General features: G+C 36.0%; 2 protein-coding genes across 2 annotated transcripts; one reads left to right on the plus strand and one right to left on the minus strand.

Moving 5' to 3' along the window:
* Positions 1-1,172: 1,172 nt before the first annotated feature.
* LOC124309573 (methylosome protein 50) lies at positions 1,173-3,479 on the minus strand. The gene is made up of 5 exons (XM_046773299.1): positions 3,269-3,479; positions 2,685-3,024; positions 2,102-2,274; positions 1,636-1,828; positions 1,173-1,521 (listed from the first exon to the last, which is right to left on the minus strand). Exons 1-5 carry the CDS (start codon positions 3,366-3,368, stop codon positions 1,335-1,337), a joined length of 993 nt encoding a protein of 330 aa, XP_046629255.1. The 5' UTR covers positions 3,369-3,479; the 3' UTR covers positions 1,173-1,334.
* A 1,230-nt stretch (positions 3,480-4,709) lies between these two features.
* Positions 4,710-9,536, plus strand: LOC124308629 (vesicle-associated membrane protein-associated protein A-like). Its single transcript, XM_046771499.1, has 6 exons — positions 4,710-4,981; positions 6,511-6,663; positions 7,326-7,438; positions 7,804-7,953; positions 8,034-8,135; positions 9,135-9,536. The coding sequence occupies exons 1-6, from the start codon at positions 4,924-4,926 to the stop codon at positions 9,318-9,320; spliced, it is 762 nt and encodes a 253-aa protein (XP_046627455.1). The 5' UTR covers positions 4,710-4,923; the 3' UTR covers positions 9,321-9,536.
* The last annotated feature ends 3,925 nt before the right edge of the window (positions 9,537-13,461 follow it).

Genomic DNA, 13,461 nt, shown 5'->3' on the forward strand with positions numbered 1-13,461 from the left:
CAGGCTGTACAACCGAATGTAATTTTCCTAGTTCATCGGCCTGTGACGTTGCAGTAGCACTCCCCGACAATTCCAGAAGTTTGACACTAGGTCCAAGGAGCTTTTCTTACATCATTTTCCGACACGAATCAACACCACTGATCGCGTTTTCCACTGGTTGCACTGAGTGTGAACTGAGAGCGCACTAGCGGTAGACTCGTATTTCCAGTGTGTTCTACTAGCAGCTCGGGTGCGTGAATTTGGCACTGAGTGCGTAAAATATTGCCCTGAATCGGGAGTCGGTGTCAAAGCAGTGCAATTATGGCTGCCGATCGTGAAAGAGTCTAAGTAGATGCTGTTACAGCAATTCTTTTATTAGATCTAATTTCATCTTCGTCTAGCAGTGATGATGACTTGCTGGAGCCGAAAGATAGAGGAGAGATTCCCAAAATTTTAAATGTCTTAGGAGTAATCCACAGCATGTCCGATATCGAAGTATGGATACACATTTTTTTAGCTTTTAGAGGTTAACTGCTAGGTATATTTCAGGAGATTGGGACAGCTCGACTTGTTACTTATTAATTTTTATCTTTTCAGTGGAATTGTCAATTTTTTTGCCCCTGTATGCTCGTGCCTAACATTTGTGACATATATTTACAAACAAAAAATTACCGTTGCGTTTGTTCAATTGGCTCCTTTATCACTTGCTTGAAAAAACTGACAGTCGCGCAGTCAGTCAAGGACCGTCACATTATTTCTTACTTAGGAGAAATTATGATTTGGAGGCTTATTACGGTTCTCGAGCGAGTTTACTCACTTCTCACATTTTCATCTCACGTGAGTTTTTTCAGTGATCAACACTTTTTAGTGACTGTAGTGGTTGGATCTAACGGAATAGGCCACTGAAACAACTTAGTGTCATGTGTCAGAAATTGACGCAAGGACAGTGCATGTCCAATCGCGTTTTTGAGACAAATCGGGAAAGGGATGATCGTTTCAATTACCTTACGATTAAAAATATTAACACAGTTCAGAATATTGTATTCCAGAATGATGTAAGCTTACTTGAGATTGCATAAGAATGGCATGTTGGGAGGTTATTATTTGTGTTCATGAATACCGGTATGTTGTATGTATGAAATTACAACCATGTATTAAAATTGTTAAAACGAAACCAATGATACAATAGTATATACAATGTTGTAAGCATTTATTAAAAATGTATGAAATAAACAGTAACTTTAAATTGTTAGGGCACTGATTCAGATGACAATTAACGAGGCAAAATCTCGACATAACGAATGACTCGCAAAGTTGTCGATTCTGTATTGAGTAATTTAATGTACAAATCAACATCAAGAAGATATCGCATGTTCCAGAACAGTGTCATCCCAGGAAGCTGTTAGTAGACAATTTTGGTCCCATGCCAATCCACGAACAAAGTCACGATGGTTCTTATTTTCGTATATCACTTCCATGTTGTTGCTTGTATCGAACACCTTCACCTCTGTACTATCGCAGCATCCAGCAAATTGGTCATTTCTATGCAAATTGAATAATTAGAGCAAGTATAAAAATAATTTCAGTGTTGTAGAAACATTATACTCATGTACATAGCCACTGGGAATGAATCAAGCGAAACTGGTTCACACAAACCTGGCTGGATTGAATAAAAGCCTGTAAACTCCTCTAGAAAAAGCTCGAGGGTTTTGGAAAACAGGTTCACTACTTGATTGCCTGACATCGAGCACTAAAATTCTACCATCTGCATCTCCAATCACAAGTTCATGTACATTTTTCGGATTCCAGGCTGCTGCAGTCAGTCCACATTCGACATTTTTGATTATACCTTGGAATAGTATTATGATACAGTCACTAATGTTATAGAGGAAAACGAATGTGAAATATTATCAAGTATCTGAAATTAAGCACTTCGCATCAGTTAAGACACTTTGTGGCTTATGTCCGATAATTACAAAATTGAAATCAATGCTCAAGTTTGAATATTTGTGTAAAGTGTTTCAGGTTACAGTTATTTTTCAAAAAACTTTGCAGTGCAAAAGTCGATGACAAAGGTCGATGACCATGATCAAAAACCTAGATTCATAAACTGCATACATACAGCTGGCTGGCTTTGGTTGTCGGAGATCCCACAGTAATGCATCGTGATCAAGAGAAATAGATGCAAAGATATCTATGGATTTGGGTTGCGCTTGTACGCAAGTCACTGTATCTGTGTGAGCCGGACTGAATGTATGACTGGAATACATCTCAACCGTATCCCAAACTTTTACGCTGGAAAAATTAACGAAATTTCATTTACATTATACAGATTCATATCTTGATATGAATCAACCAAATATTAGCATCATTGGTTGAGTATAATTTATTGCAATAAGTAATACTGTTAATGTTCAAACATGCGCGCAGTAATTAACTAATGTTGCAAAAACCATAAACTATACAACTGCTCTTGTAATATACAAAGAAGCACCTGCTGTAAGATTAACGAATATCAGTTACAAGTAACTTTTAACAAATGGAAGCCCACAGAATTGAATCACATTGTGAGCAGTTTGGACCAAGTAAAATGAGGTTCAAAATCTAGAATCTTCATCCACAGCATAAGATGAACAGATCTTAGTTTTTGGCATTTATTAAAGGTAACTTATATTGATCGCTCTGAGCAATTTTTTTGCTAATACCAATAATCCATCCCTCCTGTAACTAGACGAGTGTTTGTATCGAAGGCTGATACGGATGTGATGGCATCGTCATGCTCAAATGAATATCCTAAACATTGTAACTCATAGTTGTGTGTGTCAGCCATCTCATTTATACTAAGAATCTGAAGAACTCCACTGTCTTCACAGATTACAAATTTATTAGTTCCACTTAAGCATGCACCGTCACATACTCCACTTTCAGTTTTCATAGCGGTTGTTGCTTTGTCTCTATTGAAGTTGGTATGATCCTTGTAATACCAAACAGTCCCATTCCAATAACGGTCTGTCATATTACTCGCACCTAATATTGCGCCAATACCTGTAAATCATGGATTTGATTGCAATTGGAATGCAATAGTGTTACTTAAACAAATCTGTGAGGCAAAAATGAAAACAAGGTTTCAGTACTTTGATGGATGGTCAATTGACTTAATTTCAACTTCACAGTATCTCAAAGGCAGAGAATAATACGTAACAACTCATACTGACAGTTTGTTGCTATAAATGTTCTAGCGATATAAATTTTAGGTGGCATTAATGCCGGGTAACCTCAAGAATATTACCATCAGAAACTAGAATGAACTGCAGATGCCGATCAACATTCGGCGGTATATCGGCAGAAGTCATGTTTCTGTAAATCTCGGCATTTAAATTAGGATCCATCGCTGTATTACCGAACTCCGTTATTAAAAAATGATTAATACACAAATTTGATTAATAGTTCCCAACAACTTAGCGCGTCGCACGCCTGCCACATGTGTAAGGTTTCTCTCTGTGAGAAGGCGATAGCGCGGTAGAAAGAGAAAGCTGCGTATGGAATGCCAGTATACTACACTGCGAGAGAATGCTGAGCGCGCATGCGCGCGATTAGACAAGGATAGAAGAATGGGTCCATATGCAGCTTTCTCTTTCTATCCCGCTATCGCATTCACCAACGGGCTACCTCCGAGCTCGCGCGGTCTATTGTTATATGTTTATGGGTGTATTCCGCCAGGGAACTGTGGCAGTCCAGTAATAGTATATTTATAATTTTCTAACTAGCGGTTGGTACTATTTACTGGTCATTTAATGCGAAAGTGTTCCATCGTGCTAGGCACAGTAACAGTGACGGATTTGATCTTCAATTTCGGGTGATGATTAAAATAAAAATAAAAATAGGTTTAACACAGAAATTTAAAATTGTAAATAAAGATAATGATTATATTTCAATTATAAAAGATCACAATAAATTATATTTATTTAGGATTTGTTCGAGAGACTATTCTAACGACAATAACACTCGTTTACTGTCTAGCACGGTGGAACACTTTGGCAGTAAATAACCAGTAAATATCACCAGCCGCTAGTTAGAAAATTCAAATATATTATTACTGGACTGCCACAGTTCCCTGGCGGAATACACCCATGGCAATCAGTTTAGGGAGTGGAACAAGAGAAACTGAAATAACAAAATTGTAGCTCCGCGAAAGCGTCTACTAAATAAATAACTGAATGCATCAAAGGCCTGCGATTGAAGAACCGGCATAAGCATGAACGACAATAGACTCATTCGATTGTGGCGTTTGGGCAAGCTAGCAGACGATTATTAGGGCGCTCTGTTGTCATACGACGATTGTGGTTGGTCAAAAGATTGCCCGATAACACATAAAAACATTATAATCGAACGTAGCTACTGATAAAGAGACGCAAACGCGGCTCACAACGAAGATACATGGAAGGAATGTCGTCGATTTGTTCGTTTAACTGCGTAAACATAACGTATTCGTAGATGACATGTGTCACGGGCGCATGTGCGTTCATGCGTATCGCGCTTCATGCCTAATTTCCATGTAAAATTTCAGGGTACTTCAAACGAGTGCGTTGAGAATTTCATCGGTGCATTCCACTGGACCGAAGCTACAATTGGTTCATCAATGTCGTCGGCAAGTGGGCATGGAAATGAGCCGTTAAACTTAGCGTAGTAGTGAATATGATTAGCGTGGTAGAGGTCGTTGGGGAATGACGTAACGCAAGAAGAGACCTCAGCTATACATAATTTCCGTAAATGACGCATGCGTATTTTGTGAAAACTGCAAATCAGAATTAGTTCAACGGAATCCCAGCTAGTGGAAGTGAGCGCGGGGTTGCAAGGAGAAAATTTTCTCATCAAGTGTTTAATAAATCTGTCACATTACGGTCGGGACGAGAGGATAATACCGCGAGGCGAGGCGTTAAAAACATGGCTAAGCCCGAGCAGATTTTAATTATCGAGCCACAGGGCGAGCTGCGGTTCAGGGGTACGCGGGTTCTCTCATTTACTTTCAATACACACAATGCATTTCGCATATATACATGCTTCATACTTTGTAGCGGTGTTAGCGACACGGACACGGATATCATACAAGCAGCGTGTGACTGTGTGCCGGATATCCGTGCCTTTAGACGGTCGGATACTCGCATTTTTTATCGTCCACGTTTCGTTCTGTTCGCACTTTACCCGCAGACCTCAACTCCTGTTTCCTAACCCGTCTCATTTACGTCGACGTTGCTGTCAAAGTTTTATCTTCTCCGAGTTTACACAGCGGCTCCCCCTCTTGCATCCGTTCCTCCCCCACCCCCTTCCGCGATCCACCAATCATCATTTCCCTTTACCCCATCTTTGCCCGCTTTTCCACATGTCTCTTATTCACCCCAAGACTCGACACTCGGACTTTGCCTTTTCTCAATATATCAACGCTCATCGACAACTCTCTTCCTGCCAGCACCTGCTGCGCTTAATTATCATGCTATTTTCATCCGTCGTGGGAGTGGCCCTTTTATCAAAATATACTTTTCATCACCGCCATTCGTTTCCAATGCATATCTATTATCTTACAGATTGTCTTCTATTCCGACTCCTTAGCCGGTGCTTATATGTATTTTTAGGTATTCACACTCCGCTTACTTGGCCAGGGAATATGTCTCCAGATCTTCGATTACTTCTTTCCATCTAATTATTATTGCTCGTAGGATGTTCATTTCACTCGACATATAATCAGTTTGGATTTCCTTCAAAATTCGTACAATGTTCATCTGATATAGAATCGTCGATTTGTTACTTCTTTACTTTGGATCGGACAACGAATGTTGGATTTTTTTGTTTGAAATGTATTGTAAATAGTATAAGCAAATGAAAAAGGTATAATTGTTTCAATTTTGACAATACTTTGTACGTTAATGCGTTGACGAGAGGAAAGATTTTCTTACTATATCTTGATTTCAGCCTTTGGTAATAATCTTTTGTTAATGTCCAAATAATCAGGTTGCATTCATATTATATCACACTTGTCAAGAGTGATTACCTTGCGCTCAAGCAAACTGAGTTGCTCAGACAAGAGATTTCTGTTTCAGACATTTAATGACATCACCCTCTTCTAACTAATGAAGTAATCTTGAGAAATAGATCCTTGATCAAATACTCAAGTGGTTTTCATTGAAATGTGATTCACTAAATTCACATTTTGCAAATTCATTCATTTTCATTCCAACGTGTAATTAGCACTACGGTATCAAAGTAAATGGAAATAGATGTTTGTTGTTTGGACAATTTACCAATACTCTTAGGCATTGCTAACGTAACATTTCACATAACTTCAATAGTACCGTCGTTGCAAGGTGATAGTATAATCTGATAAATTATGTGTGGAAGCAATTGTCATGCAAATGTAGGAATTGCTGGATACAGAATAAAGAATATATGAGAAACAGAAAACACAACACAAAAGTCGTACCAGCGCATGAGTTTAACGTACATGAAAATACGTTTTGTCTTCTTTTTTTTTCGCAGGACCTTTTACATCTCCGGTCACAACGTATATGAAACTGACCAATCCGTCGGACCACAAAGTGTATTTTAAAATAAAGACGACTGCCCCTAAGAAGTACTGCGTCCGGCCCAATTCTGGCGCCCTAAAGCCTAAGGGTGTCACTCAAATAGCAGGTACTATCCATTATTCAACAGCAGATGGATTTCATATTCTTAGACAATCGCTAGCATTCACCTAGTAATTTTTTTTATTCGTCAAGAATATACTGTAAAAATTTTTAGATTGTCATTTTTATTTTCAAAATTTACCAAAGCAATTTTCATTGTAACCAGAAGTTAGTGCTGTAATAATCATTATAGAACCATAGTCAAAAAGTTGTTCTGAACCTGCTTCATAAATTGTCGTTTTTTTCTTTATCTTCTCATCTGTTCTGGACAGTCAAGTTTTTTGTGCACAGAATTGGCAAACAGTTATACAGCCAATTAAATTTTATAGATATAAAACGCAGTGCATCACTATCTTTCATTTTAAGCAGGTTTTAGTTAGAGTCAACATTTCCAATATATTCGTAATAGCTCTTGAGCCTTTATTGCATATTCAAATTATTGTATAATATTCTCTCTTTTCCAAACAATAGGCAAGTCTAATTACAATTGTGATTGTAGCCTTAGATAATACATGAAATACGACTCTTGGATGTTGCTTAAATTACTGACACATTGGCATATGCAATATTAGTTTGTTAAAAGTTGATTATTATTTTACACGTGTATATAATATTTTGTTTACTTTTAAATAACAGAAGATATTTCTTAATGTAAAATTTCTTTCACAGTATGCTTACAACCATTTGACTTTGTTCCTGGCGAGAAAAATAAACACAAGTTTATGGTTCAAACTATGATAGCTCCTGAGGATGACGACGAAGATTTTGTCAACGAGTCGTTGGTATGTTTTGCAAGCCTGAAATACATGCCATATGTGCTTCTGAACCCATTTTAAGCTTCCAAAATATTATTTCACTTGTCAGCGTACGTACAGATTTGAATGCATCAGTTGACAAAATAAAAGATATCTTCATGACTACCAAATAATTCTTATGCGATGGAAAGAAGTCTGATATTGCATTAAATATATTTGCAATAAAAAACGGTACCTATTGAAGAAACTACATCGACACTGCTAGCTAGTATTATACAAATATGTGCGGGTGTATAAAACTTATCGCGAATGGATCAGTGTATCCGAAAAAATGCTAAGCAAATTTCGAAGATAAGATAATACACGAAGCATGTAATTAACATCAATTTCAGTGGAAGGACATAAATCCAGATCAGTTAATGGACTTCAAACTGAAGTGTGTCTTCGAAAATCCAGTAAGCAATACCACAGCTGAGAGCAGCGATGGTGTGGATGATGATAAAAACAAGGGGATCGGCGATTCTGTCAAATCATCTCCCAAGGTGCGTTCTGAGACGGTAATATTCTCCGTTTTAATTAACATATTGGTTCTAAAATTCAATTTCATTATCTGTTAATCTAGCCACATGGAAAGATGGAGGAAGAACTAATGAAAGCGGCACTCGAAGTAAAGCAACTCAGGGAGGAAGAGAGCAACCTTAGGCAGGAAAACCTTCAGCTGAAGGTAAATCAATTCGCCATTTCACGACCATATTTATGACAATTTTATACCGATTTCTATATTTTGTGAAAACAATATTGCTATTACATGCTTCCATGAACGTTTTAATAATTACATATAACAACATTATCCGTTTCCGATGTTATCCGATGTAGATACGTTAAACTTCGATTTTTTTTTCTTAATTTTTGGTTGTTGTTTCTATTCTATACTACCAATAGTTTCAAACGCACAACATGCATGTTCTAACTCATTTTCCTGTACATATTCAGTGTCTTTGTGGTAATAATTTGCTAAAAAACGATTATACGTACACATAATATATCCATCTTAGTATATTCCTATTTTATTTCTTCAGGCTCATTCTGTCACTGTACGTGGTTTGGTTTACCCTCTATTATTCTATGGTATTTTCACATTCATCGTTCCCTTTGCGCTTCCGGTCAACACTTCTCGTATTGTTTTTGTGGCTTGCTTTCTCAGGTTTTTTTCCCACTGCTTTTATTATTTAAAGGCACTAAGGTTGAAGGAATTTTGCCAAAGAAATGACTAAATCGTCTATCATTTGGCAGAGTGATCATTTTAAATTAGATACAAAGAGGCCACTGTCAAGTTTAAATTAGAAGTACGATCTATTTTCTGACCATGTTCAAATTTATGTATTGCTCAATTCTTCAGCAACATAATTCTAGTCATTATATTTCAGTTTTACTTCGCCAGTGTCAATAGATTCTACGTGCTCGTTTACCCATTCTAGTAATTTTACTTATTCTCTGCAAAGCCCTGATTTAGCCTTTTTCTAATCATTACTTAGACCTATCTTGTTTGTTACGACAAGACGAAGCTTCTATGATTTGTTCATAATTTGTATATCATCAGAAATCATCGATTATACGTGGTAACATTGAGAAAAGTATTTGTCAAGACTTGAGCCGATGACTTGAATTCAATGATTCGATCGTTATACTAATAAGTATAATTGACTGTGAATTTTCATAATAGGAAGAGCTTATAAGATTGCGGCATGCTGCATCGGGCACAGCGACTATTACAAGTGGAAATATGGCAGCGCTTGCGGGACTGACAGCGAACAGTGGCGACAAGTTAAATCCAACTAAAATTCCTACCAGTGTACTCATCGCCATTGCCATGGTGGTAGTCGGATACTTGCTGGGGAAGTTAATCTGAGCACATCTGCCTTGCCGATAACTCCAGCCCCCCTCCTCCCCCCTGCCCCTCCCCCATACCCAAAAATTTTCATGGCTGAACCGCTGCGTGGTTCATTGCCATTAGCACGAAGCGTAAACGTCTCAAGTTGTCCTGTTAATTAATTGTTCAGTGAAAAACGAAAAGAAAGAAAAAAAAAAAATTTGAAACCAAATTCTATCGTGGTTTACATTAATCGAGTCATCCTGTAGGGCATTGTGCTTACTTTTTTTTATAATGCAAATAAAATATCCGACGGTTTTTTTTTTTTTTTTAGCTTTTTTTCTTAAATCTCTTTTAAACTTTAATTTTCCATATGACTTGTCTGATGTTTCGAACGCGCAACACTGCGACCCTCGACTATGCGTATAAGTACATACAGTACAGATTTTTTCTGTCAATGAAATTTAATAAATTGAAATAATATGACGATAGCAGATGTTACAAGTATTGATTCTCAATTACGACAAGTCTATTCCTTCTTTCTTCGTTTTCTGTTTTTTTTTTTTTTTTTGTTCCTTCCATGTCTTTGAAACCATGTCGCCACTAATAAGTATGTAAATTATGGAATTATTGATAAATGTTATAATAAATAGTACGAATGATATTATGTTTAAATCAGACCGCATAATTGTATACATACACACACACACACACACACACACACACGTGCATATTACGCACCTGATATATTACGTCGAAACGAACTTTGTTGTACATAATGCATTAAAAGTGAAAATTCATAAATTGATGATATCAGGGTGGGGGTGACGGCTGAATAAGTAGTGATGCGCAACGTGGCGAACTTGGGCATAATAAACGTCGGTGTGTAACTCTGGCAACGGCTTGCTGTGCGTAAGTTGTTGACGCATTCAATTTATCAACGCTTCAAGTGTAATTTTTATTTATTTATGTTTGTCTAATATAAATGAAACTAAAGATTAAAAAAAAAAAAAAAAATAAAGGAGAAGGGAGAGAAAAAAAGAACACGCAAAATACAATTAAATCAAAATAAAGGTAATTCCCAGCTGTCGAAACGATGTGAGTATATTGCTTAAATCCTTGAAATCCAAATAGAAAATTGTTTTTTATCTCAGAGTGGTGCATGGTGTGCAGAGACATGGTTAATTGCAAATGACTGTTAGCAAGAAGAAGAGTGAAAAAAAATAAAAGAAAACCATGGGGAAAGCTGAAAATGTTTGACGGGTCCGATGCCACTTACATTAGTTTATCGAACAAGGCGGCACATCGGTGCTTTAAAGATAGGCGCGAGATGTTGAAATCCGATTAGTGAAATGAGTTGTCGTTTCTTTGGTTTTATTTTTTTCGTTTTTTAGTATTTTCAGTTGTATCTTATAAAAGTAATCACGTAAGTGTCTCCTCATTTCATTCTACACTAACATTGTATCGCAAAGCAAAAAACTTTTTACAACTTTGATGTATTGAATGGAACTTTCATATGCAACTTGTTGAAAAATTCAGATTGTAGAACAATCGATAGCTGAATTTCTATGTTCACGCTAAAACTTATCAGGCTAAAGTCTTGTGGAACGGAATACAAAACGAGGGCGTATTCCGCCCTGTGAGACTCGCAGCTTTGATCTACGCGTGTGTATATTTAAAAGTGAACAGTAGGATTACGATTGGGAGTTATAATAAGAGTTAAATATGAGAGAGAGAGAGAGAGAGAGATAGAGAGATAGAGAGAGCAAAAGGCAGAGAAATAGAGTACTAGGGAGGGGTTTCATTAAGTGGTATAATAAATGGGTGCTAGGTTCGGCTGACTAGGCAGTGATTTATTCTCTAGCTGTAGCTAGGACAAGATCGATGTAATGTAATTGTGATTTAATTTACTACTAAATAAGGTAAACGTCAACGTTGATACTGCGAACGAGTGAACTTCTCTCACTATACTCGAGAAATAAGTTTTAACGATAAGTTACCTCACGCTTATAATGTCATGAGGAATTCCAGCTAATGTTTGAGAGAAGAACCGGCGGTCATCCTACTACAAGCATAAGTCCACGTTAAGAATGCGCAGAAGATTTGGTTTACACTTTTGATTTGAACGAATTATTATCGATATAATATATTATAATATAGCGTGATCAGGAATAGAGCGTATAGAGTTTTTAAAATACCAAACATACTTTGTGTCCTGATTCTTATTGTGAGATTGTAACTCGTTATATTCCTGGTCCATATTCTGTGAATGAATCCGATATAAACGTACGAAAACTATTGTGCCTATTTAAGCACTTTGTTTTCTTTTTTTTTTTTTTAATGATAGTGAAACAAAAAAAAAAAAAAATAATTTCGATGAATAAACAAAGCTTAAAATCGCCTTAGGGTTGACATCAATTCCACGTAAGAATTTCATCCGATGAAATATCAATGGACAAGTTTCACGTATAATATTTGATCAGGTATATTTTGCTATAGATCTCGGAAGGCAATTTGAAATCCGATTGTGCAGTTTTTTCATTTATTCATTGAATTTTACGGATTAAAAATGATTCAAACATTTAGGTTTCAATTACTGGATGATAATTCAGAAAGTTCAGTCATAGAATTAGGATGGCTAGCAAATCACCACCCACGTGTTTTTTATATTCCCGTTGCGATATTGTTACAATAGGTCATTTTTTAATAAAAATTTACTTACCGATAATCTTACGAATTACGTTCGAGTTTTTCTACAACTTTAATTGCATTCATAATCGATCCAGTTTATGTGTCGAACGCTACTCTTCCTGTACATAATTTTGCTGTTAAAAACTTGACTGTCGTATGATTATTTTATACTATAATTCGACCGATTTTGTAATTTAAAATTTATTTTTCAATCATCAGTTTATCGTTGGTTACAAAGTTAAATGAACGTGGGCAAAGGAATTTTTTATTTCCAATCGTAAGTGTTAATTATTGGAATCTGGTGAAATATGAAATGCACTTCATTTAAGAGAAAAGTTTTCGTATCGCGATATTTTCTCAGTATTAGGTTTTCTTGATTTTCATTTAATTTCGTTCTTCTTTTACAGGTAAAAGTAAGAATATATTTTCTTATGTTCTTGGCGTTCTTTAATAATTGTTACGAAAAAACAATTGTCGAAGTTCCGGGGATTGCGTTGAGTTTGGTCTTTTGCTTTATATTACAATCGTTAAATGACCTGAAAAATTTGTTAAATTCTTACGAAACCTTCCAGTAATGATATAACAGTGGAATAATATTTTTTAGATAACATTTGTTGCCAATACTTACGTCGTGTACCATATTGCGCAGAAAGTTCGTGTTTGTAAGGTCTTCAAAATTGTAAACACGCTATTTCAACAATATACATAATACATGTTTTAATACACTTGAAGGTGAAATTTGTTGCATAGAGTAAATAATAAGTGGCATAATGTGTTGAATGTAAATGAATATACATTCATTTCACTTTTATCTCAATCTTACACCTACGTTCCATCAGACGAATTAAACTCATTCTTCTGGTAGAACATATCGCGCTTGGGATTATTATTAATATCGAATTTAAACTTTGATTAGTTGTACAAAATATGTATGATATATTTGAATTTATTCCAGCTCCCTCAATTTTTATTGTGATTAATCCAGACACCCAATGTAATGTAATAACTAATTTTTACCCAATTTCAAGCTGTTATCATATACATACATATAATAATGATAAAAAATAAACAATAATATTAATAATAATGATAACCTAAGGAAATAATAATAATAATAATAATAAATGTGTTTATCGGTGAATCGCGATACTCTTTTTCTTGTCTCAGCTGCAGCCACGTTTACTTTTCTTTCTTTTGAGTTGCAATTGGTGGTTATAACAGATCTTGTTTTATTCATCCACGTTGTGCCGGTTGTTCGTTTCGCATGATGATTGTTTGATTCCATGTTGATTACTCATTGTGTAAATAAAATTCTTCGGGACAAAACATAGTTACATGAAGTTTCCTTGCGCTTAAAATTCTCCTTTCGAATCGCAATCGGATTCAGTAATGAAAATGTGATGCTGCGACATCTGGTTGCAAAAATAACGTTTTACCAACTGTTCGATTGAAAAATGAACAGGTCAGAATAGGTTATGAAGTTCAATGG

The sequence above is a fragment of the Neodiprion virginianus genome, chromosome 7, assembly GCF_021901495.1.
Source record: "Neodiprion virginianus isolate iyNeoVirg1 chromosome 7, iyNeoVirg1.1, whole genome shotgun sequence".
In the NCBI taxonomy this organism is placed as follows: Eukaryota; Metazoa; Arthropoda; class Insecta; order Hymenoptera; family Diprionidae; genus Neodiprion; species Neodiprion virginianus.

Bases quoted from the DNA above. Each gene is read 5' to 3' on its own strand.
- LOC124309573 (XM_046773299.1), bottom strand. From the start codon at position 3,368: ATGGATCCTAATTTAAATGCCGAGATTTACAGAAACATGACTTCTGCC. The intron at 1,829-2,101 runs GTATGTATGCAG...TACTATTCCAAG, and splicing joins ACAACCAAAGCCAGCCAGCT to GTATAATCAAAAATGTCGAA. The intron at 1,522-1,635 runs GTTTGTGTGAAC...CAATTTGCATAG, and splicing joins CTTTTATTCAATCCAGCCAG to AAATGACCAATTTGCTGGAT.
- LOC124308629 (XM_046771499.1), top strand. From the start codon at position 4,924: ATGGCTAAGCCCGAGCAGATTTTAATTATCGAGCCACAGGGCGAGCTG. The intron at 6,664-7,325 runs GTACTATCCATT...TTTCTTTCACAG, and splicing joins GGGTGTCACTCAAATAGCAG to TATGCTTACAACCATTTGAC. The intron at 8,136-9,134 runs GTAAATCAATTC...TTTTCATAATAG, and splicing joins AGGAAAACCTTCAGCTGAAG to GAAGAGCTTATAAGATTGCG.